Source organism: Scleropages formosus, chromosome 15, assembly GCF_900964775.1.
Source record: "Scleropages formosus chromosome 15, fSclFor1.1, whole genome shotgun sequence".
Classification (NCBI taxonomy): Eukaryota; Metazoa; Chordata; class Actinopteri; order Osteoglossiformes; family Osteoglossidae; genus Scleropages; species Scleropages formosus.
In genome coordinates, this window is record NC_041820.1 from 27487116 (window position 1) to 27499692 (window position 12577).

General features: G+C 45.5%; 1 protein-coding gene across 1 annotated transcript in view; it reads left to right on the forward strand.

Moving 5' to 3' along the window:
- LOC108930704 (latent-transforming growth factor beta-binding protein 2-like) overlaps nt 1-12577 on the forward strand; it is a 110258-nt gene that overhangs the window by 64067 nt on the left and 33614 nt on the right. Inside the window, exons 9-12 of the mRNA XM_029258617.1 lie at nt 1497-1571; nt 8470-8592; nt 9712-9876; nt 11896-12087. Coding sequence (XP_029114450.1) covers nt 1497-1571; nt 8470-8592; nt 9712-9876; nt 11896-12087 — 555 coding nt within the window. The remainder of the gene's footprint in view (nt 1-1496; nt 1572-8469; nt 8593-9711; nt 9877-11895; nt 12088-12577) is intronic.

Here is a 12577-nt window from a genome sequence, read left to right on the forward strand (position 1 = left end):
AGGTCTAGCTAAAGTGAGTTGTGAATATTCTAAGAGGCATGCTGGCGATAAAATTTACAGAAAAACTTGAAGTTATACAGAAAATTCTTTTGAAGAAAATGAAAGAACATTATATTGTTCACGGGGTGCGGTGGCGCAGTGGGTTGGACCGCAGTCCTCCTCTCCGGTGGGTCTGGGGGTTTGAGTCCCGCTTGGGGTGCCTCGCGATGGACTGGCGTCCCGTCCTGGGTGTGTCCCCTCCCCCTCCGGCCTTACGCCCTGTGTTACCGGGTAGGCTCCGGTTCCCCGTGACCCTGTATGGGACAAGCGGTTCTGAAAGTGTGTGTGTGTGTTGTTCACTGGCATAAAGGAGTCAACATTACGTTAAAGCTATCTTAATGTCACGTCCACGCCCACAACACAATTGATAACACCTGACTCTGCGCTAGCTCCTGATTAATCGCTCACGATATAAAGACCCCCTTCAACTCCCGTACCGTTGCGGAATCTCGTTTGGGACAACCGCCCTTCCTCGCGTTACTTCGCGCACGCACTTACTCTATTCTCTGTTCACAATCTCCCGTTTTTTGACTTCTTGCTTCGTTTTCCGACCACGTCCATGGATCCTCGTTCCTGTCCTGTTCGCCGATCGACCGACCCTTCGCCCGTCCCTGGTTTTGAGAACTTGCCTCTTCCCTCAACTTCTAATGAACAACGCTGCACTTGGGTTTAGCCGTCCCGGCTCCCTGTGTTCCGCGTGACACTTCACTTGTTTACCAATGCTATGGTTACAAGTTTGGCTTTGAGTGGTGTGCCCCATCCCTGTTTTTCGATTAAGATATTTTTACTGCATGATTTTTTTTTTTTTACATCACCCAAGGTTTGACCGGCACCCACACACACACACACAGATTTTCTGAACCGCTTGTCCCTTACGGGGTCACGGGGAACCGGAGCCTACCCAGCAACACAGGGCGTAAGGCCGGAGGGGGAGGGGACACACCCAGGACGGGACGCCAGTCCGCCGCAAGGCACCCCAAGCGGGACTCAAACCCCAGACCCGCCAGAGAGCAGGACTGCAGTCCAACCCACTGCGCCACCGCGCCCCCTTGACCGGCACCCATCAATCACATTTAGCATTCGGCCCCAGTAGCCTCCGCTCTCACCATGGACTGGTCGCCTCCATTGCAGAAGTGACCTCACAGCCATCTGAAATCAGCGCCCAAAATATGAATCCAAGGTCTCTGTGTGCTAACAATGTGCGGAATGATGGGTGATGTTGATGGCCATGCAACGCTCTCAAATAAATGCATTTGATTGATATGCGGCATGTGTTCCTTGGTATCCCTCAGGCCTCATTTGAAGGTCCCTATTCTTTTTCCCCAGCCAAGTCACTCACATCTGCAAGTTATATTGTTCCTGCACTTCATGCATTGTTAAAGCAGACAAAGTTCTCTATGTGATTTTTTTTTTTTTTTTGCCTTCTCTAATCAGTCGTCTGCAATTTTCTTTTGTAGCGTATGCAGTAATTGCAAATGGCCACGTCGAGTGTCCGAAAGGTTACAAGAGGATGAATGTCACTCATTGTCAAGGTAAGAAGGGATGAAAATATTTTGTACTAATTTTCTCCTTATAAATGAAATGGTTAGATTTTTTTAAGTAAAATAATATCCACTATTTTGTATTGAAGGTTAGCAAATAATGTCCTGTGGAATTCAGAACCAAATGGTTCCAGCTGATCAGTAACAGTATTTGCTTTGAGAGCTATTCAGTCAAATTTGAATAGCTCGGCTCTGAGATAACATCCCTCCTTCACAAATCCCTGAGAAACTACTGGTGGTCTCCTAGTTTCCCATGATATAGTGTGACCAGCAGTGACAGGTTTGACCTGCCCTGTCCTAACAGTAAATTTCACAGTCAACTAATTCTGATAACAGATCCCCACCGTACCTCATATCTTGTGATGGATATATATAAAATTTGCTCTCTCCTGTTTCTGATCTGAGCCAGCCTCTCCCTAGTCAGACATTCCAGTTCATAGGTTAGGGTTGTTAATAGCTGGCACTGCTGGCAAGGATCAGACTTCAACTTATAAATGAGCATTGCTGTTATTATGTATTATGTATTTGTCAATGACCTCTAGGTTCACTTACATCGTGGTAAACAAGCGGTGATGGAACCATGCTGATTGGTTGTAAGAAGGTCAGCTCATGAATCACTGTTTGTAGCTTGGTTCAAAATGTGGCAGTTCTAATCATAATCAGGTGATGTTAGAAATCTCTGAAAGTAAATGTGTGAAACCTTGAATTTTCAATGCATTATAGGACATTTTCATCTCGGTCTCTGTACATTGATCTAATTGCAGAGGCTTTGAAGTACAGTAGTTGTAAAAGTAGTTTAAGTTCTGTGCGTAGCTCAAATGATAATGGGGTCAGTAGTGCTTTTGGGTTTGGCCAGGTTCAAAGTTCAGCTGCCAGTAGAATCTTGCGCTAGAATTTTGATTTGATGTCTGGTTTAGAAATGTAAGTGCTATGGTAATTATGGTTTATGTGGCATTTGGAGAGTGCTTAGAAGGTAGCAGCTCCAGTTGCAGCTCCAGTCTTACATCGTCTTGCACAACCCTTCCAGTAAATCATCTCGTAGCTGAAGGGATGTGTGTGTATTCCAGCTCTCTCATCCATCTGCTTGCGAAAATAAACTTTCCCTGATAAACAGTGAGGGCCCTGTCCAGACTAGTTTTTAATAGTGTGGCTTACATGGCGGGCAATTGTACAATTGAAAGAAATGGGGACTTCACATTGCTGTTACTGTTTATTCATCTCACAGACTCTCTCCTCAACTCATGAGAGAGCTTTTCCTGCGTGCAGGTGGCATATTGTGATTCAGAATACGGGTTCGATCTCGGTTGTGTGTGCTGTGAAGGAGACTTCTTCCACAGCTGGCCCTGATCTGGGAAAGGGCAACCTCAGCTAGTCACTGCAGCAGCCCCCCTGCACACCTTTCTCGTTTCTGCACGGCCCTGTTTTTCTGCAACAACTTGCACAGTATACATTCTCCTGCTTTTACTGGTGACATGTGACTTTTGTGTTAAAGAGACTCGCCAAAAAAAGGAACACGACAAGCTTTGAGGTGTCCAGGCAGATGCGGATGACACTGTGGAATGCAGTTTTAATACCGAACTGGTACCTAAACAGGAAGGAACGTAGGTGAAAAGATATTAGAAAGGAATGCCATAGCTATATTAGCATTTTTCTTTTAAGGCATGCCGTGTAGTCACTGCAGCTGAACTTTGTTGACTCTAATACAACTTTGTATTCTTTTTTTGTCCCGACAGAGAGACAGCGCTGCTCATGTAACACGTGTGGAAGTGGGTTTTGTTGATTTATTGGTACGACATTTTACACCTGTGTCAACAGAACCAAGGGTGCCCTCGCCAAGCACTCCTGCTCTTGCTGTACAAGAGAGCATTAATTCCAGCAGTTGGGTGAAACCATTTGCTCCAACCTGTTTAGGTCTGCAGGGAACCAGGCTGCATTCAATGGACCTATTATCAGGCCTTGGATATTGTCTCTCGTGATCTTGGTCAGAAATTGGTCTTTTTTCTTGGACTAAATAATGTTTGGACAGAAGATGAGCCTGATGAATGTGAAATCCAACTATTAATCATGTACACGAGGGAATTTTTTGCAAGAGTGACCTCAGTCTTCGGGTTTTGAAGAGGCTCCACACTGGTTTCAGAGAGGTTCTATAGAGTTTAGGCTGATACTACTGTTGTGGGAAGAGCTCTACATTTGTTTGTTTATTTCTGTACAAAATATGAGGCACTGCAGTTGGAGATTCAGCTGAAGAGAGGGAGGAGGATTTTATACGGAGAAGTGCATTTGCACACTTCAAGTGTGGGGTTCTCTGTCTGTCATATTTTCCGGTACTGTGGTTCCATAGTGTTATACTTTCCATTTGTGAGTAGTTTTGTTTCGTATCGTTTTATTGTTTTTTTAAAAGTTTTCATCACACATTTTGAGTAGCTCTCACATTTGGACTGTGAGGAACCAGGATGATTTACCAATTGTCTGAATTCCTACACTACACTAGCCTGTTACAGTTAAACATTGGTGCAAAGAAATTAAACACCCCTGAAGCAATGGTATCTTAGTACCTCGGCTACGGCTGTCAGATGAAACCGTGCCGGTGCCCCCAGCAGAGCAGGCTCTGTCAGGCAGTTTCTCATGTCTACTACTGAGGTCGTTTCCTGCTCCCTTCGGGTCACACTAGTGCACCACTTCCCTGGAGAGTCATTCACATTTACAAGATGCCTTCCCACTCGCATTGCATCAGTGCTTCAGAAACCATCGGCATGGACGTAGACGGGGTGCATCTACTTCAGTAGGGGAGTCAATAATTCGCTTCAGTGCTAATTTACCAGGAATTTCCCGTAAACCTCACCCACAGTTCTTTACAACCTCCCTTCACCCAGGCAACCCCCCTGACTTTGTGGCCTCTCGCATCACTATCATTTCCAAAGGGTGGCGGCTTAAACAACCCTCTACTCGGCCAGCTTCTGGAACAGAAACGGCGTCAAGCGGAAAGGTCGTACCCCACCCATTGAAGCAAAACACAGTTCAGCAGGCTGGAGGAAGTCAGCTCAGGGAGATCCTGTACACATGACCTTTGTCCCAGCTTGACACTTGGACCACAGAATGAAAACCTCTGTACCGTGCAGTCACCGTGGAATGAATAAGGTTCCATCGGCCAACAGGCAAATGAACGTACAGTGGGCTGTGATACGCTATAGCCTTGTAAAAACATCCTTCAACTCTTAGCCCCTGCTCATTGAGACTGTCCCGCTGTAATGATTATTCTGGCCAGCAATATAGACATTTACAGTGCCAACGAGATGCCACATAACCTAATTTGAAGACCATTCGCTGATTTCACCTGGCCCTTTCGGCTAGGTACTCCTGTTCAGTGAGCCAAATAATTGGCTGTCCTTATCATCAGATTAGAAAAGCTATAGTTTTCTTGTTTGCTTTCTCTGTCATGCACACTGGCATTTTAATTTTCCATTGGAATGCATTGGTAAGACTAGGAAACATTTTTGGCCCCCTCCCTTCTTGCCATTAACTGTTGACAGGGACGTTTTTTAATGTGCCTGCGATTCAAAGCAGCGTGAGGGGCTGCCAACAAGCTCAGTATTGTGTCCAGCTCTGATTCGGCTTGCTTCCCCTTATCGTTTCAAGATGTTCTGCTCCGTTCCTCCTTTTTTCTGGGGCTGACAAACTGAGCCGGCAGCTTTTTGCAATATTTACTAAATCACTCTGTCTCATTCCTCTGGAGCTACGTGTCCCAAATTATTTTTAATTTCGACCCTCAGTAAACCTGCCAAGACCGCAGTAACTGATTATTGCAAGGACTCTGTCCTCATTATGGAACTGGCCACCTCTCTGCCAAAGAATCATTTGGGCTTTTCTACCGGAGGCGCTATATTTCTGGAGCAAAGGGGGCCTGTGGTCATTTCCTGTTGCTCGGCAAGCAGTCACGACGTGCCGGCATTCCTTCTTCAACACCTAGGCCTTCGCCACGGGACCCAACCTGAAATAAAAGGTAACGCGTTTCAGTGAACAGCTCGTACTCTAAGTAAGCTGTGTCCCCCAAGGCGCTCTCCGCAACAGAGTACCATCAGCTTTCCTCCTCCTGTTCGATCCGCACAACGGTATACCGCTCATGGCAGCGGAACGGCTATAAAAATCCCACTGTGTGCTGCAATGTGGCGTATGTCAATTTAAGTTTTCAACAGGGTCAGACTACTGGTACGTTTTTTGGCTTCCTGCGCGGAGCCGTAACTTCTGAAAGGAAATGTGCGGAACGGCGCTCTGTTGTATTGTCCAGAGAGGTCTAAAGGCCCCGTGCGGCGTGTAAGGACTTTATCAAGTGCAGATGAACATTACTGCACTGTGATGCAAATCAGAGGTCAAGCTGTGGGAATAGAAGGAGCATATGCCTCAGATTAATTACTGTTTGTGTTTGGCTTTTTGTTTAATCCTTTAAAATAGGAGAGACTCATTCTTCACAATCCCGCAAGCCTTTGTCTGCGCTGTAGGCTTATTAGGTTATATTGAATGTCTAATTTAAGGCCGGAAATAGCACCGGTTTGTTTCAAAGTAGTCTTAAAAAGGAATCAATCAAAGTGCTATTATAATGTTATACAAGATAAATCCAGATTAGTTGTCTAAATGGATCGCTGTCTTTGTGTGTAACAAAGGCTGTAATCTTTTAGAATTGTTTGTGTGAGTTTGTGCGTGTCTGTGCGTGTCTAAAACCAAACTGCTAAACTCAGGAAAGAGAATCATTTGTCAACCAGAGTTGCACTGGTGACCTTCCAGCTCATTTGTGAGATTGCGCTGTGGCAGAAGGACACTGCGCATCATTAGGCTGCTATAACAATGTGGTCAAAAAAAAATGCACTGTTTAGTATCCTGATTGATGTACAGATGCCCTGTTAGTGAGCTCTTAATGCTAAATAAAGTTGCATTGAGCCTCTTCTGTATGGACGAAGCTGAAAGGGCTGGTTCATTGCTGTCACCTTTTTCAGTGCCTTACTGGGGTCCAGCTCATCTCGGCGTCTGTGGCCCGAAGTCTGTTCCTAATAGCAAAGGAGCCACGAGTAACACAGATGAAATGGCGTGTAGTGAAGCAGATGTCCTGGTCCTGTAGGTATTTTCAGTTGAAATAGTGTTGGTGTGCAGCCACTTGATGTGACGCACTCTCTGGCTCTGAGAATGTTCAAGCGCCGTGAGTCACACTCTGATTTCTCTTTGAAAACAGCGTCTCGTCGCTGGTGAGTGGGCTACCAGACCCGTCTGCGAGGGACACAGCCCTTGGTAGCGCAAAGTTTCTTGACAAGCCGTTCCCTGGCATCTCTGCGTGTCCTAGGGGTGTGTTTTGACTGTGTTGTTTGGAATGCCACCCCGACAAACACAGACTTGTTTACTTCTGTTACTCTTACTCACCTGAAAGCTCAATTTTTCCATGCAGATGGCAGCAGCTGGACAGTCTTGCTTGTCTGACCGGTGACCAGCCAGGAAGTAATGCGATGACCGCTCGACAGAATAAGGGAAGAGCAAATAATTGATGGTTTGTTTTATTTTGCAGGGAAACAAATCCGGCCCTCTCCCGAACACCCCAGGGGTGGCATTGTAAGAGTCAATACAAGCTCTGCTGACCAGGACTCACCTGACTTCATTTGCTCTGTGACTCATCCTAAGATTTTCCTCCGCTGAAAAGACAGATAAATGAATGTCGCTCGCCACTGTGTTCCTCCCATAGAGGCATTAAGTGACAAACACTTTGCTGATGTCCTAGTTATAGCCTCAGTGTAAATATGCTCAGACGATGCGCTGGAAATACATTGTTGAAACCATGAACGATAACGTAGAATGTACACCCCACCCTGCACAGCCACTGCCCTTCTTTTCCTCATTTATTGGAAGTCGTGCTAAGAATAGAGGCCCTTTTCTCAGCGCTTTCTAATTATCTGGTTACACATCGACAGGAATGTGATTGTTTACCACAAAGAAGGATGCCTTTGTCTGGGAGCCAGAGGAGTGCCACCTCAGGTCTGATTTACAGCACAGTATGCTTGGTGCTGTAGCTTCATTGCGCTGAGTGACACAGAGACGGAACACAGAGCGAGAGAACGACCACCACTGCCGCCGCCCTCCCCCGCACACCCCCAAACAAGGCTGTGTAGCTTAAGACCCAATCATTCTTTCCAAAACAGCCTGGGATCAGGTTTCCAGTGTCAGACGAAAGGGAGCGGGTAGAGTCTGAGAGTAAGGGCTTTCCATCGTAACACGCTGTACATTCCAGGTTATTTGTGGTTCTGCGCTGGGTCCGTGGAGGCTGTACAAAGATGTTTGTACAGGGTACATTTCCTTCTGGCTTGCTTTTGTTCGGCATCCACCTCCTCTGATGTGACGGCTTTCCCACATGAAAGCGCCCTCTGCTTTGCCTCAGTGCCAGTTATTTACAGGTCTTCTGCAGTTTTTCTGCCTTTGAGGTGTAACCACGAATTACCTATACCTTGGAATATGAAAGCACTCATTCCTGGTGAGACGATCCACATGCCCAGGTCCTGAAGTGTAAAGATAACACTGGGTCCTGTACGTAAACTAAGTTCCAGCTCTGCTTTGTCTCCCAGTGCTGTGGTAGAAACATAATCCTCTTCAGCTAACCCCGTTGTGTATTTTGGAGTCTGTAGTCTGTGATGAACCACATAACCAGGTTGTTCCGAAATGACCGTGATTGAGAACTGAGAACCAGTGCAGGTAGGCAGGGGACATCAGATTTAGTCATTGCGTTCACTATTCTTGCGAGTTTCAGTTTTTTGCCGTTTTCTTTGCCGTGATTCCTCTGTGTCCAGCTGGCTCTCGGGTACTCATCGTGCTCGTTGTGGCTGGGCTGAGATTGCATTAGAGTGCCGTTGGCCCACAGATATCAACGAATGCTTGATGCCTGGGATCTGCAAGAATGCCGAGTGCCTCAACACCAGAGGAAGCTACAGGTGCACCTGCAAGGCAGGCTACATGCTGGACCCAGCACGGAGTCACTGTGTCTGTGAGTTACTTGTTTTCACAGTTATGCACTTCTGCACATATGTATATACTGTACATACATACAGTGCTGCTTGCAAGTATGTAAACCCCTTGTGTCCCTTAGTTTTTGTACAAAATGGTTACTTAATGACAAGCAGTGTTTTTCTCATCTGACAAAATAGGTATGTAATAACCAGTTCCATATGTTGCTTTAGAGGAAATTCTCTGTAGTAGAGAAGGGAAGTAGTGCAGTTTGAAAAGTAAGTGAACCCCAAGTTTCACTGGTTAAATAAAGTAGGTAAGTCTAATCAGGTGTGTAAATCATAATCATTTTTTCATTTTATATGTTTATTTTAAGATTTAAGATTGAGTATCAGATAAGACTTTCGGTAGCGTAGTGGTTAGAGCTGCTGTCTTTAGACCCATAGGTCACAGGTTCAATCCCTATCTCTGCCTGTAGTACCTCTGAGCAAGGTACTTACCCTAAATTGTTCCAGTAACATTACCCAACTGTTTCAATGGGTAAATAATTGTAAGTACCTTGACACTGTAAGTTGCTTGGAAAAAGCATCAGCTAAATGTAAATTTTGATTTTATATGTTTATTTTTATATTTTATACAATAATAATGACCATCCCTCTAGGGTCCACATACTTTTGAGCAGCACCGTATACATTCTTCAGCACAAAAGCACACACTCTTTTGCAGTACCAGTCTGAAGTGTGAGTATACCTATTCAACCTGGGCAGTACATGTATGGGATGAACTGGATGGTAGACTGAAAGCAAAGCATCTCTGGGAATTGCTGGAGAAGAGCTGGGGGAGACCTGTTTGCTCATTTCCTGAGCAAATTTGCTAACAGAATGTCTTGTGCAGAAGGTCTAGTTGCTAGCAAGTGTACTCATGCTTTTGGCTGGTACTTTATGTCATTTATTTCAAAATATTACAGATTTTCTGTATGGGTTACAGGACCTCCACTAAGATATTCTCTAAATGCAAATTAATTATGACAGTATATGAAAATGTCTTTATGGGTGTGAATATATTTATTTCAAAATGAGATTAAATGCATATAAGGATTCTATCATTGGAGACAGGTGTACAGCCTGTGACCTGACTCTCCCTCCCAATCCGTCCGTAGCGGACAAGGCCATCTCAGAGGCACGTGGCATGTGCTACCGTTCTACATCAGCAGGAATCTGCTCGCTGCCCCTGTCCCAGCACATAACCAAGCAGATCTGCTGTTGCAGCCGTGTGGGCAAAGCCTGGGGTCCAGCGTGCGAACGCTGCCCACTGCCAGACACAGGTATGCGCTCTGAGCGCTATGCATGCAGGGGAGTGGGTGATGGGTGCTTAGTGTTTTCCTTCAAGGATGTGTCACCTGTGTGTGGTGCACAGGCTAATATATAATGGCAACACAGTGCTGCTTGCAAATAACAGCTGATTACCGATATATTTTTGCATAAGCGTAATGGCTTATTTCAATGTAACTCATTTGCGGCAGCCTTTAGTTGTGCTGACTATGAAGCTCTGTAATGCAAACTATGTGAAATATGTATTGCGAGTATTGAATTATTATTTGGGGGTGCGGTGGCGCAGTGGGTTGGACCGCAGTCCTACTCTCCAGTGGGTCTGGGGTTCGAGTCCCGCTTGGGGTGCCTTGTGACGGACTGGCGTCCCGTCCTGGGTGCGTCCCCTTCCCCCTCCGGCCTTACGCCCTGTGTTGCCGGGTAGGCTCCGGTTCCCCGTGACCCCGTAAGGGACAAGCGGTTCTGAAAATGTGTGTGTGTGTGTGTGTGTGTGTGTGTGTGTGTGTGTGTGTGTGTGTGTGTGTGTGTGTGTGTGTGTGTGTGTGTGTGTGTGTGTGTGTGTGTGTGTGTGTGTGTGTGTGTGTGTGTGTGTGTGTGTGTGTGTGTGTGTGTGTGTGTGTGTGTGTGTGTGTGTGTGAATTATTATTTGATTGTTTAGTTCTGAGGTAGCTTGACTGTGTTGGATAGAGTCCTGAACCATCACGAGCTGGTTATTATTTTGCAACTGATCCCTGAATGCCACCATGGACAAAGGCATCAGCTGAACAACAAGGAAATTCGTATAATAATAGTATCTACACCAATATGTACACCACGTTAAGATTTCATGCTTGAAATTGCTGTTTTGAGGGTGAGACGTGCTGCAAGAGTATCACCACCAACCCCACTGATGCCTTACAGGTCTCCTGCAAAGGCACACAGCAGAGGTTAGGGATGTCTTGCAGACACTCTGTTTTTGGCACTAATAAACAGGCAAAAGCAACTTGGAAAGTGAAGACATCATGTGCCACGTTCTCTGATCTTATCCTCGGTGTCTGCGGGAAAACTCCATTGTAGCCCTTCAGGTCAAGCAGTTTATATCTTAGTGGTGTCACTGATCTGCAGATTTATGCTATGTGACTGATATAGAGCCCAGTTGCCCCATCTCCAGAGCACTCTCTGGAGTGGCCGAGTGACTGTTGGGCGAGTTCAATCCACAAGGTCCAAGAACTAGGTTTTTTCACAAAGCAGTTGACAGGAGACGTACCATGCTTAGAATTCTCACAGCTCCTTGTTCTTATCCAGTCATTTCTTCTCACCTGTAATCCTCCTCCATAATTATCAGAAATCCTATAACTTAAAGCTAGAAGGGGAGGTAACACTGCACAGAATTTTTATTGACTCCTGTTGGTCTTAATTGCTGTGATGATACAGTCAACACGATTTATTACAACGCATTCATCCAGTGTAAATATTAGCACGGGCCTCTCGTTCAGGGGTCACGTAGAAGATACTACCATTCACTTTGCCACGGAGACCTCTATAAAAGCTGTATAACATATAGTGAGGTTTAATCAGTTGATTTTTCATCACCTTCATCAGGCTTAGCAACAGCCCCTCCCAAAGAACGTGCTCTCTGTGGTGTAGTTAATGCCGAGTTCAAAGTTCAGGAAACGGCTTATATTTCACTGCCTTCCCTCCGGTGCTTACTGACCCCTTCCTGACACATCTGCAGCTCTTATGCTTACGCTTACACTTACACTGGGACATCCACCTAAATGGAAGGGCTAGTTTGCTCCTCAGGGATGGCTGAGACAGGAAGGATCCTAATCAAGGATGAACTGCTGCGTGCCGTGCATGATGGCATTGCACAAAGTCCAGCCAGCCCATGAATACCTGACACAAGTGTAGTGTGTAGTAATACTTTGGCAGTGCTCAGGAGCCTGCGATGTTTGGGATAGAGAGGAGGGATAATGGGAGAGCAATATGTCCTCACAATTCTCTTGGAACTGCCCTGTTGTGTCCTCCTTCTGCAGACCACTTCAAGGAGATCTGCCCAGCTGGTCATGGCTACACATATTCCAGGTCAGACATACAGATCACCCTGCGGCAGGTGGAGGAAGAGGAGTTTAGGGGGACTGCCCCCTCCCGTCAGCCACACCCGCAGCCCGATTATTCCTCTCTTGATGTTCATCACCCTGCCCAGGTGCCCATTTGGGAAAATGAAGGTAAAGATTACAATCATTCCAACATTTGAGATACAAATTGCTGCCAAAACTTTCACTTCACCTTGTCTCATCATCATCAACTGCAATGTTCTAGTCTCACATAGCATTCGCAGTCAATTTGTATCATCAGCAGCTCTTACCACTGTGTATTGTCAGTATAATGAATGTACGAAAGTGTTAAGGGCAAATGTTATAAACAAATTTTGGCTTATACTTTAGTAACAATTTCTCAATTCTAAAGTGCCGGGTAAATGTTTGCAAATATGTCACTGTGCGTATTTTTAAGACATGGACACTGAAGGCTGAGACTTCAGAAAGTTCAAAACATCTGCCACTCGTGGGCTGTCATTGAAACATTCCTTATAGTTGATGTACATGAGGTAATTTCTTGGCATTGACAAAGCAAAAAGATTTATAGGAATTATCAATAAATGTTTATGAATTGTCTTATTATCTGAAATGTTCTTCCTTTTCCTCTGCTGTTATGCAC